The 13,415-nt window shown below is 40.8% G+C and overlaps 2 protein-coding genes across 3 annotated transcripts in view; one reads left to right on the top strand and one right to left on the bottom strand.

Annotated features, from left to right (window-relative positions):
- Positions 1–3,152, top strand: part of slc12a2 (solute carrier family 12 member 2) — a 34,724-nt gene extending 31,572 nt beyond the window's left edge. For both annotated transcript variants that reach the window (XM_079551357.1, XM_079551358.1), the window contains one exon: positions 1,022–3,152. In XM_079551357.1, coding sequence (XP_079407483.1) covers positions 1,022–1,157 — 136 coding nt within the window. In that variant the 3' untranslated portion in view covers positions 1,158–3,152. The remainder of the gene's footprint in view (positions 1–1,021) is intronic.
- A 3,148-nt stretch (positions 3,153–6,300) lies between these two features.
- On the bottom strand, positions 6,301–12,618 carry minar2 (membrane integral NOTCH2 associated receptor 2; the record flags this gene model as incomplete). The annotated part of the gene is made up of 3 exons (XM_079551419.1): positions 12,456–12,618; positions 6,585–6,809; positions 6,301–6,501 (listed from the first exon to the last, which is right to left on the bottom strand). Exons 1-3 carry the CDS (start codon positions 12,600–12,602, stop codon positions 6,301–6,303), a joined length of 573 nt encoding a protein of 190 aa, XP_079407545.1. The 5' UTR covers positions 12,603–12,618.
- Positions 12,619–13,415: the final 797 nt, after the last annotated feature.

The raw sequence follows: 13,415 nt of genomic DNA on the forward strand, positions 1-13,415 counted from the left end.
TGAGGTTCTATGATAGAGGGCCAGTTATGGCCCCCAGGCCTGACGTTGGGTAGGTATTTGCACAACAACTTAAACAACAAGGAACAACTGACTGTCAAGGTGCTTCACAGTCCTTGCTGTGGACAGTGTGTTGTGCTTGTCACCAAGTACAACTGCAGTGAAGGAAAAGCTCACCCACACTGTAAAGCAATGGCGTCTAGATACAGTAATAGTGATGGTTGAGTCGATACCATAGTATAAATATATTGATATCAAATGGCTACTTTTGAAGTATCAATACCGGGTAAAGAGCATTGATAATAGTTAGCATTATGTAAAATAAAAGGCGCGGCAGCAGTTATAAACCCAAAAGGACGACTTGTTCAAACGTCCCACAAAAGCCGAGCAGGGGACTGTCCCATTCAGGTCCTGTGACAGGAGCTGCAAGGTTTAGGTTCTGTTTGTCATTAAAGTGTGTATTTTATACTTTAAGGAGTACATTTAACATTTACATTGTTAAATAACCAGTCAAGCAGCATAATTTTAATTCACATTCATGATATTAAACAGTCATGTTTATTGATTGAAACAGGAAATTACCTGTTTATCACTACTAGATAAACTTCAATGAAGACTTCAGACTGCTTCATTATGACATGAACCACAGTATTCTGTGTTTAAATGTTGTCTGGGCTCGAGCTCATGTTAAAGCCTCATTATGGGTTCATCCCATGTTTAAGCAACTCCAGATCATTAAACTAATGCATGAATTAACTTAGCAGTTAGGCCACACACAGAATTTGCATTGGTTTATCAAAATACATAGAGGTCCTAATGTATTAACGTCCTAATGTATTAAAGTCTCATGGAGATGAGTCGTGTGTCGGGTCTGAGAGCTGAGCTTTTCACCAATAAACACCTGTGATAATAAATGCTTGTATCTTATAACTTATCGAGTGTAAAGTTATGCCGTATATCAATGAGCGTATGTATTACTTTACATCACATTGACTAAATCCTGGTTAATTTTGTGCTGTTATAGGAGCATGCCGCTGGCCAGGAAGGGCGCTGTGTCCAGTGCTCTGTATATGGCCTGGCTAGAGGCACTGTCCAAGGACCTGCCACCAGTGCTGCTTGTGCGTGGAAACCACCAGAGTGTCCTCACCTTCTACTCTTAAAGACACGTTGAAGAACATCCACCTTTCCAAGACACACTTGCTCTGTCCGTCAGAGCAGGCAGACCCACGCACAAATCCAATATTTCAAGCCTGAAGGCACACACCCTCAAGACAATTACAAACACAGCCATTGGACAGTGGTATGGATAGAGAGGATGATAGATGCGAGGTTGACCGAGATCAGACACTTCTCTGCAGGGTCTGTGTATGTACCCACTCTTCTCCACTTACTCCATGTCTGGGTGTTTCCTCTCTCGCTTCAGTTTTTAGCATCTTATTTTCCACAGAAATGTCACACTTGTTAATTTCTCTCAGGCAGTTGTACACATGTTAATGTTGATATTCCCGATGTCATTTTTGTTGGACCAGTTTTTGTCTTTTTGACAAAGCAATAAGCACCTAGTTTTTCTTTTTAGTGCCTCAAAGAGGGGCTTACAAAACGCTTTGCAAAACCTTTTAAAGCCTTATGGTTGTGCCTTCCACTTGAATCAGATAAAAATCTCTATATATTGACAATATTTCCTATTATATTGGTGGATAGTACTTAGTTTTATTGAGTTAGAATGTGAATTTGTCTTAGTTGGAGCATTGTATTAATGCGTGTGGATTAGATGACTTCATGAAAGAATCCACATGGTTGACAATATGACTTGATGTCATTTTTCTTATTCTTTTTAAACATTTCTTGGGCATAGTGTTTTGAGTTCACATTTTGAGTCTTCCTTTTAAGCTGCCGAAAACTGGCAAAAGACAAAATCTAGCTTTTGGGCAGTTACCTAAATGTGTTCACGGATCTAGTTGTTGGTCAGAAAATGTATACATTGAGTTATTGTTATTGGTTAGGTGGAAAGAGTAGTTGCCCTGTGTAGCTGCTGACTGATCATTTACGTTTTTCTTTCATGTTATGTGTAATCCCATGCATTGCTCTTCCCTGCAGGTGTAGTTTGTTTGTACTTTGCCTTAATGCTTAGAGAGCGAACGATTGTCACGGACTGCTTTTTCTATAAGCCATACTGGCTGGTTAGCAGAGTCATAAGTGTAAGTTTTAACACAACTGTAAACTGTGCACATCTTTATTTTCTTTCCATCTTGTGCTCCATTAGTCTGCCACTGCTGCTCAAGTGCTCTGCCCACGGCGTCAAAGGCACATTCAACTTGAGTTCTGCACTCACATTTGGCTGGCAGCTTGTTGTCTGGTGCACTTCTGGTCACTATTAGCTCAGCTTTGTAAAAAAAAAAAAACTAGAAGAAGAAACAACATCAGGACGGGTGGAAAACAGAAAGTGAGATGAGTCTCAGTGAAGAAATACCTCTATGCATTTGAGTGTCGCATACTTGTAATAATAACCCATACTTTCATGTGAAGAGATCAGCTTGTTCAATTTAATGTAATATTTGTTCAGATGTAACCTTTTAATTCAAAAGCCATCCCTCCTTTTCACATTACTCACTACCAGAATTTTTATTTTAACAGAGATAAGGAGCCTAAAGCTTCTTTCCAAAGCGGATTGCAGATGCTGGATAGTGTGTTTAGTATTGTCAAACTGCCACAAATAAACGTCCTGGCCTGTCATACCGCTTTCTCAGTGTTGTGTACTGAAATGCCATACTGCGTACTTTGACTGAACATTTCAGCAGGTCTAATGGACACACAGTAAACAATCACACACTGTTCTGAGCGATATCATTCAGAATATCTCCGTACAGAACACAGTGAGGAGGGCGTATGACGCGTCAGCCGAGGAAGCTATGGAGTCAAACAGGGTTTTTTAGTCCATTTGCAGTGCTCTTGTTTTTGCCCCTAATCGAAACGGTTAAATTGGGTTGATATATAGTTCAAGTGATCTGTCTTTTATGCAATTTCATTATACGAATGTGACAATGTGTAGATTAGCTGAATGTACTGTATAATAAACACTACGCTAGCAGTTACTATACATATTCTTGTACTTTTCTTTTAATTGTTAGTGCACAGCAAGCAAAAACGGAGCAGTCTTTGTCTTATGTGTTTGTGTGTTTGCTCGATTGGCCAAAACAAGCCCAAAATGAGCAACACATTCGCTTAACCAACTGCATGCATTTTTGACTCTAAGCTTAAAGTGCACCCAGATCTTTTCATAAGTTTGTGCCCTTTTTATTTTTATTTTTTTAATGTTACAACTAAGTGAAAGCAGTTGCCATGTACTTATCGCTGAGCATCAATACCAAAAAGGTTACTCTATATTTGTATACGTATATAATGTATGCAGTAGCCCATAAGCGCCCCTGTAAATGTGTCATAAGTAATTTGTGTTCCATGGCATTGTGTCCTCTTGCTCAACACTGAAAAGCCCGACAATAATTCTGCAGAACCAACCAAATCTCTTGGTGATTCGAAACCATTGGATGTTTTATTGTTTTTCCTGTCCATTTCCCACCTGCTGCATGTTTATCCACGATCTGAGGTTTTTTGTAATGATTGTTGTTCTCTCCTCATGGTCCTGGTGTTCACCCTTCCAATCAAAACGGACTTGTAAATACCTGTAGTCACATGGTACAAATTAAGGGAGTGGTTTAAGGTCAAAATTCATCACGGAGAAATATATTTATTATAGTGTAGCCTTTCTCCCTGTTCTTAAATATTTGGTTTGGTTGTAAGTTAATTTGCATGTTGATTTTCTGTTTGTTTTGTTGCCTTTTGATTTGAGTAGGTTGTGTATTTTTTTTTTTTTTCCTCCTCCGTTCTGTGTACTTCTTTTCAATGCCTTCTGAAGCAAAAGCAGATCAGACCAGTTTCATTTTGAAGTGTCTCCAGCCGGTTGAAGCAGTAATGTTTTGATACACTGTACTGTTAACAGTCAGAGATATGCTTTTTCTAACATTTTAACATTTATGATTACAATACTTTGTACATCTTTATTGCAATAAAGAAATAAAAAAAATAAAATCAGAAAAATATCTTGTGTTCACACTGCCACGCTCTGCACGAAACATTCTTGCACGAAACGAGGATGTTTGTTTGTTCATTTGTGTTACGCCTTTCACACCCCATTCTTTTAGTTTTACTCACAGCTGCCCTGGGGTAGACTGACAGAAGAGAGGCTGCCGGTCTACGCCATCAGCCCCTCCGAACCATCACCAACCACTCACTCTCACATGCACCCTAATGTACGTGATTTTAGAGGTAGGGGAAACTGGAGCACCTGGAGGGAACACAAGGATCAAATACTTTGGAAAGGTCCACCAGAAGGGGAGACCGGGGCTATTTGTCGCACCTTTTTTTCCCTACAGTTTTCTGCTCATCAACAGAAAATCCCAAGAGAGTCAGACCTGCTTTAAATGAAAGCTTGAACCCTTGACTTGAAGCAGACCCCACTCTCTTGTTTCTATCACATTGCAATAAATAGTTATTAACCGTCAAACACAACAAAATGAACACAATGTGCCCCATATGCGGGGCAAGTTGTCACAAAGTTTGGGGTTGGTTGTCACTATTATTTTTGATGGAGTTTTTGATGTTGATTGAAATTTGATAAACCGTTGTAACTTTTTTGCTTTTTGACATAAAAGGACAAAATATGTTTTAAAACAGGTGCAATACCAGATGAGTTCATGACACTCATCTGAGCGGTTTTGAAAAATGCTCTTTTGCAAATTTACAAATTCACTAGAATTACCCAAACATACGGCCTCTATAAAGGCTAATGTTAAAAAAGTGATCGGAAAAACATATTAGACACAAAAGAAAAAAATGTCCCACCATGTGACAAATAACCCCTCAGGTTTTGTGACAAATAACCCCGAGTGTCCACTTAGGAACAAACGGTTTTAGCACGTTAGCTCTAAAACGGCTCAAATCAAAGCTAACATCTCTGTCTTTCAGATCAGTGTCTTTTGTTTATGTCACTAACAAAAGGAAATCTCTCACTACAGAAATAACCCAAACATTAAAGTTTGGGAGAATCATTCAAATGTGTCCTCTCCTCATGTCTTCAGTCTAAATGAGAGATTATTGGAAGAGACGGGGAAAACCAATCCACTAAAGCCCCATTTCGACAGGACCAGTCCGGAACAGACCGGAGTGGTTTGAAGGTGTTTCCACAGCCAAAAGTGAGCCGCTCCAAACCACTCCAGTCCCAGTCCACTTCAGCCATGGGGTCTGGACTGGTTTGGGGGGATGGGGAGGAGGGCTTGTCACCACTGTGATTGATCAGGCCAATAGTCAGCTTGCATATTCAAAGTTTCTTTCTCTTCACAAGGCTCTATCATGACTGGTTCACAGAAAATATAGGCATTTTTTGCCATCTCTACTCATAACCTATGCCTGATTTTCATTTTTGTGAAATCATTCAATTCAATTATTTATTTTTCTTCATATTTATGTTAGTAAAATACTGCTCAAGTTTTCAAGTTTGATTTGCACAGTTTTCCCATACATTGTTTCTTATTGCCCAAATGAGAGGAGCGAAGCCTCATACATCCCTCTTTTATTTTTGAATTCGCTGTCGAACTAAAAAGAATAGGTTTACTCGTTTGGGCATTTTTGTGATTTTTCTTTTTTCTCAATTCTCTCTGGCCCTTGAAAGTGTTCAAACGCGCTCTGTCCCTCCTAATCCAAAGTTTGCATATACAAAGGTGTTTTGATGCAGAACTAAAGCACACTGACATCAAGCTGTGGTTGTTGCCTGTCACATGCATGTGAATGTCCTTGGCCACTCCCGTAACGACCCAGACCACTTTGCCCTAAATACACTTGAAACACAAACTTGCAGGCGCTGCCCCTCCCTAAATGAACCGGTCTGAAGTGAACCGAACTTGTCTAGTGCTGTCGAAATGGGGCTTTAATATCAGTGGTACCAACTACAGCGCCCCCTAGTGTGGCTATAAAAAGCAATGTGACAAATTACCCCGCGTAACAAATAGCCCCAGTCTCCCCTACTATAGTTACAGAAATATACATTTTGTAAATCTTAATGAATACTTAAATAAAAAAATCTGGTTAAACAGGGCTCCTGCCTGTCCTCATGATATACTTGTTTCCAATACCAATAATGTAGGCACATATCCCTGTCTTCTATTGACATCAATGTTAAATGACATCTATATTTTTTGTCAAATGTTGGTTCTGGAGGATAAATTTAAATAGTTCCAAAGAGGAACATTATTAATTTGACTTTTTGAGGACCATAACCGGTACTAAAATGACAACAAGAAGCACACAGATTGAAAACAGGGTCAAAGACAAAAATTTGCAACATTTTTTCTGTTGCTCCTCAGCTTCTTTCTTTCTCAGTAAGGAGTCAAATCCTGGTGTATAGAGTTCCTCAAGCCAAAAGTCCAGGTCTTTGGGCGTCTTCTCACCTTCCTGTACAAGACAAAACCCTGTTGTATTAGCATTGCTATCATTGTCATTATTTTATGTATATATGTTTTAATAAACAGCTATACCTTCAGATAGTCTCCCAGGTTTCTGTGCACGGTTTGTGTGTCATATTCCTGCACAGTCCAGGAGGGTTTGTTCTTCTCATTGTCCCCCTGCTCCATCCCTGTAATGTCCATGTACAGAGGGTTGGTTTTGATGTTGGTCTTTAGGGTGACAGGGGTGATGTGTTTCTCCAAATATCTGTCCACAAACTCCACAGGACTGCTCTCTGGAGACACGCGCTGCTTCTCCTAGTGCAGTTTTGCAGTGTTAGTTTTTGCCAGTAGAGGGCAACAAAGAGCAAACTCTGAATCTAAGGCTCACAAAAGAATAAGAGGCGTTAATTTCTGTTTAGGCCATAGTTTAGGCAAGTGGTGGCTCTATGGAGAGCCAAGTGTGTCAAAATGAGATCAATCAATCACATACATTTAATGCGTCATGAATTACTTAATGTTGCATTGATTAAATATGCCCCTAAATGATGATAAAAATGTATACATGTATTTCAGTAACACTTTTGGACTGTGTGATCATGCTCGTGACAGGCCCGGTTCAACAGGGTGCAAAAGGGTGCTCTTTGCACCCTCACTTTTGGATGCACCATAATGTATTTAAATGGCAAGAATCTCTAGTTTGCTTCCCTTTTGGAACTCTAATGTGCCCTCTGTATTTTTTTTTTTGGACAAGACACCAATACTAACTCATAGGAAAATAATGGGACAGGAAGAGCAGTGCCTCCTGAGGATAGATATTAGGGCTGGGATAAAACATCGGATCAGGCTTGGATCACAATACTTTATGCTGCAATACCAAGTATCAATACTTTATCAAGTATCGCAATACTTGTGTTTGGAGGCATTTTTATCATATAATCCTTTGTTTTCTGGTAACAGTTACAGCACTTTGTTACTTTCTGTGTTGATGCACTTTTCAATCTTTACACTTAAAATAATGTCAAATGGCCATTTGGTTTATAACTTTAGACACATGACTTTTTACACATTTTAAGTTAAACATATTACTTATCATAATTACTTGCTGTATCGCAATACGTATCGGATTGGCCCCAAGTATCGTGATACATATTGGATTGTGACAAAAGTGGATTGTCCCAGCTCTAGCAGATATAACTCATTCATGTGTATTGTTCAAAATGCTCCGACAGAGACTGATCCTAAAACAGCAGCATCTTCACTGTAAGGTGTAGTTCATTATTTTATTAGCCTATTTATTTATTTATTTGATATGGACAAACCCTTCCATTGCTGTAAGTGTTATAGCAAAACTGCTCATTTGCAACACTTATAGGAGGCTTTTAATCATAATAATAATGATAATGGATGACACCTGTATTGTACTTTACAAGCCTGTATTACCAAGTTTCTCAAGTTTCTCTCACTCCATACTCGGTGGTGGTGGTAAACTACTGATGGAAGCGACGCAACCAGTCTGTGCCATCGGCCCCTCCGACCACCACCACTCACTGCAGTCACCCAGGCTTCCTGGTGTTCCCAAACAGTCTCCCTTCAAAGTACCAGCCAGGCCCTTCCCGGCTTAGCTTCTGAGATCTGACGGGATTGGTCATAGCAAAGGCGGTATGGCTTTTAGACACATTTAACAAAAAGCATGTAGAGTATATAAAAAAGGTAAATAACATACATTTCATACTGTGTGTGCAGCTCTGATTAGACTTCAGCCACCGTTTCAACAGGCCACCGTTTCCATAATGAGATATGTTAGTAAATTGTAAATTGTAAATTGACATGTTTAATTTTGTGTAACTAGACTTGGATCGTGTAACTACTCACGTAACCATATTTAAACAGGTATTTAAATAGGTAATTTTAATGCGGAAGAGCTTGGTCGCTTCTAACTTCACCCCCGTTCGGCCCCATAGAGGAGAGGGGGCTAAATGCTAACAATGTCTTTGGTCTTTTTGCGTGACTGAGCGCACGCACAAAGACCAGACAGTTACGCATCAACTCATCAAAGCTCAGGTAAGAACATATCTCAGTATGGAAAAACATTGGCCTGTTCCTTTACAACTGTTCATGTAGAGGTCTGTAGTGGGCAGAGAGTTCCAATCTGGATCCATTAAAGGAGAAGGTGGACTGCCCAAAAGATTTGGTAAATTTCTGTTTTTAAGTAAAGCACTTTGGTGTTGTCAAGTGTTGTTGTAAAGTGCTATAGAATAAACTTTGATTGATTGACTCAAGGCTCTGCCTCATGGACAAACTTTCAAAATGTTCTACTCATAAATTTGCATGGCTGGAAAGATAAAAAGATTCATCCCTTACAGTTGTGACAAGCGGAAACTCTATCATTAGAAACAATATTATTGTTTGATCCCAGCTTTTAAGTTATTTTGACAGTGAAAAGTCCCATATTATTCCATATTATATTCCATATTATAGAAATTTCAATGAGGGCAGTATCTTCCTGGGCATTGGCCCCATCTGCTGGAGGGTGGTGCCAAAACTGCACATACATTTTTTTGAGCTGTAACTATATACACTGCTCACAAAAACTTAGGGCACACTCAAAAAACACAATGTAACTCCAAGTCAATCAAATTTCTGGGATATCAGACTGTCCAGTTAGGAAGCCACGCTTATTGTCAATCAATTTCACTTGGTGTTGTGGAAATTAAACAGACAACAGGTGGAAATGAGAGGCAATTAGCAAGATCACTCCAAAAGAGGAATGGTTTTGCAGGTGGTGACCACAGACCATTTCCCTGTCTTCACCCTTTGTACTGTATTTTTGGAACACTTTTGCATTTGTCCAGTGTTCTCACCACTAGAGGTATCATGAGGAGCATCTACAACCCACAGAAGTTGCTCAGGGAGTGATGCTCATCCAAAATGGCACGTCCAGTCATGCTGTGGCTATAAGGTTTGCTGTGTCTCCCAGCGCAGTGTCCAGAGCATGGAGGAGATACCAGGAGACAGGCCAGTACACCAGGAGACCTGGGGGGGGCGACCGAGGTCAACAACCCAGCAGCAGGACCGCTATCTGCTCATTTGTGCACGGAGAAACAGGAGAAGCACTGCCCGAGCCCTACAAAATGACCTCCAGAGGGCCACAAATGTGCATGTTCGTACTCAAACGGTCAGAAACCGACTCCATGAGGGTGGTATGAGGGCGTTGGGCCGGTGCTTACTGCCCAACACCGTGCAGCCCGATTGGCATTTGCCCGAGAACACAGTGATTGGCAGATTGGCCAATGGTGCCCTGTGCTCTTCACGGATGAGAGCAGGTTCACCCTGAGCACATGTGACAGACGTGACAGAGTCTGGAGACGCCCTGGAGAACGTTCTGCTGCTGCAACATCATCCAGCATGACCGGTTTGGTGGTGGGTCAGTGATGGTCTGGGGAGGCATTTCATTGGAGGCCCGCACAGCCCTCCATGTGCTAGCCAGAGGTTCCCTGACTGGCATTGGGGACCAGGATGAGATCCTCAGACCTATTGTAAGACCATATGCTGGTGCTGTGGGCCCTGGGTTCCTTCTGATGCCTGATAATGCCAGGCCACATGTGGCAAGAGTGTGTCAGCAGGTCCTGCATGATGAAGGTATTGATGTTATGGACTGGCCTGCCCGTTCCCCAGGCTTAAATCCAATAGAGCACATCTGGGACATCATGTCTCGGTCCATCCATCAACGCCACGTCGCACCACAGACTGTCCAGGAGCTGACTGATGCTCTAATCCAGGTCTGGGAGGAGATCCCTCAGGAGGACATCCGTGGTCTCATCAGGAGCATGCCCAGGCGTTGTAGGGAGTGCATTCAGGCACGTGGAGGCCACACACACGACTGAGGATGATACAGACTCGTTTGGAGGAATTTCTACAGAATTTGGATCAACCAGTGACCTGATTTGTCACTTTGATTTTGACTATAATTTTGGATCCAGACCTCGAGGGGCTGAGAATTTGATTTCCATTTCTCATTCTTATGTTATTTTGTTCTCAACACATTGCCCTACACTATGAATAAAGATTTTCATCCAAAAAATTGAATTGATTGACATCTAGGATGTGTTTTTTGAGTGTGCCCTAAGTTTTTGTGAGCAGTGTATTTAAATTAAGTAAAAAATAAAGGTAGTTCTATCTTAAAACACAACAAAAAGTTCTAGGGATTAGTACAATTTTCTTTAAATAATGACATTTTCCCTTGATTTGAGTTGGTTAAAAATGTTTTGTTAATAAATAATAATAATTAATAAATATCAATTGAGTTGGAAAAAATATGCCTTTTTTTCTCACTGATTTTCAGTTCAAACAAATATTCCACAGGCAGATAATTAATGTAGCCTGTTTTCTGATTTTTATTACTGTAATAACACGGATTAAGATGAAATATGGTCATTTTAAATACACCAGATTGCACAAAATTGCATCTGTTCAATTACATTTGCTGGGGGAGGACTCCCACACCCCCACTAAAAGATGAGTATGGACCTCACTATTTCTAAAATCCTGGTGGCCCTGAGTATTTATAGCCTGTCGTGCACTTGATGAAAACAAATGATGAACTGCTAAATTATGAATAATTCTGTGTCCACAACTTCAACTTTAATTCTAAATCACAAGACTATTTATTCTTCAAACCAGAAACATTATTGAACACCTATAAACCCACACCTGGACATCAGGTCCATTCAGGGATTTCTCTCTCATACTGTGACAAGAGAAAGGGGTTTCATTCCATCAGCTAACAAGCAGGAGAATATAGTCCAGAACTAGGATTAGCTGCAATGATTGCACCAGAAAGTGAGACAATTAAGTAAAAGCACTCCTGCAACTGAGGTCAAAATGGGAAACAAAGAAAATCCATGGCAAGTTTAGCCAAAGAGTAAACCAGGCTGATGTAGACCAGAAAAAAAAACCTACCAGCTGGCCTAAAAGCAGAGACTGAAGGCTTCCTCATGGCAGTGCAAGACCAATCTCTCCCCACACGGTGGTACCAACATGAAATGATCAAAGATCCAAACACAAGCCCACTGTGTAGATTGTGTGGAAAAATCAATGAATTTGGATGCCCTGAATTGGCTTAGACTGATTATATCCACCACCATAATAGGGCAGCAGCAAACACTGGAACATCTGTAAAGAACATCTGCGTGAAGGAAAAATGATCACATCTCTGTTCTGTGGGACATGCCCATCCACACAGACCGGAAGATTGCAGCAAACTGGCCTGACATAGAAAAGAGGCACAGCCATGTCTGTGAGGAGGCAGGCCTCATCAACATCATCAACTCCTCTGTCAAAACTTCAGACGATTAGCAAACATAAAGATCTTGAAATCAAGGTAGAGAATGTGGGGACTTAAAATAGCAACTATGGTTCCAAGGACTCCCAGTGATTGCGGGAGCTGGGGGGAAAGACTGCTTTCAGTTACATCTGCTGCTCTTGTGTCTGCAATTAACTGATTTTAAAGTGAACTTCAAATGTATTATTATGAATTGTATTATATTTGCTGGGCAAATATACTTGAATTAATGTGTGACAAATTTCTGCCGTCATTGTACATAGACAATAAAATATTTCTATTCTAGTTTATCTTATATAGATTGTGGTGTCTTTATTTAACATTCCATCTCACTGTGGTTTGGTTACTATCCTCGAGGTTTAGTATTATAGCGTCGTGTCCATGATTTCATGAGCTTCTGCCTGATTCCCAGCCCAGGTGAGGGGTTTAAAAACTACTTGTGAATGTCCGACCGTGAGGATTGGGGTTTGCCCTTGAAAATAACAGTAAAAGAAACAGTAGTTTCTTGCTGGTTGCAGGGATTGAACAGTTGACCATCATTTGTCCAAACATACATTTACCGATAACTCTAGAGCGTGCGCATATTAAAGTCCCCGTCCAAACCTAGAAGTAAGGGTTACCTCGTTGTAGACCCTGTTGTGCCAGTGTTTCTGGGAGGACATCACCGCCTGGAGCTGGAACATGCCGTGGGTGGCTGGCAGCATGCCCACGTCCAACTGAAGGAACCTCTCGGGGTGATTATTGTTGGGTAAAGCTGAGATGTCCATAGTTTTATCAGCTTCATCCGCTCTTCCTCTCCTCATGAACACAGCCACTGCTCTGCCCGTGTGCACATGCTCAGTTCAGCTCTGTAATAATGCATGAGTGTGTATCACTTGCAGGTGTCTGTAATATGAGCCCTGATGTCAGAGATGAGGCTTAATACATATGGTTTACCTTGGGCCGACTCTGGCCCATTTGGGCATGGATTTGAAACTCAATTCAAGTCACGAGCCAAACATATCACATTAGCACATTTCTTGTTGTACAGGCGCAATTTATATTTTATTGATCTTTTGATCAGTGATCTGTACAAGCAGCTTTTACTCTTTCATGCATGCAGACATGGACATAGCCTTTTCTTTTTTTGGCCTTCCACAGACTTTTGGCCCTTTGGTATATGTTTGCTGATTCAGCTTTTCTTTATTCCACTATTTGGATGCATTTTGCAAAAGCCAGTTAGTCAGTTATTGCCATTTTTCGCCACAATGTCCCACACCGAGAGGCGAACCAGGACTAGTGAGGACTTGTTTAAAGCTTGAAATCTCTAGTTTACGACTCAACCCCCCCTAAGTTTCTATCACTTTCTTCTCTAAAGATTTGTGTAAAAGTCAGCAATGTTGTAGGCGGCACGGACCTCGGAGGGTTAAAATAAAAAGTAAGAAAGAATTTTTGGCGCCCCCTCCTGTGGATGGAGGCCGATGCCCAGTGCGAACCAGAAATGATCAGATAGAAATCAGTTATTTTCTATTTGCAAAGAACTTGTGGGCAGGAATTGTTTGTCATCTTTAAAGCACTTTTGCATTATCTACAAGCTCTCT

Source organism: Gobius niger (genome assembly GCF_951799975.1).
Source record: "Gobius niger genome assembly, chromosome: 2".
Lineage (NCBI taxonomy): Eukaryota > Metazoa > Chordata > Actinopteri > Gobiiformes > Gobiidae > Gobius > Gobius niger.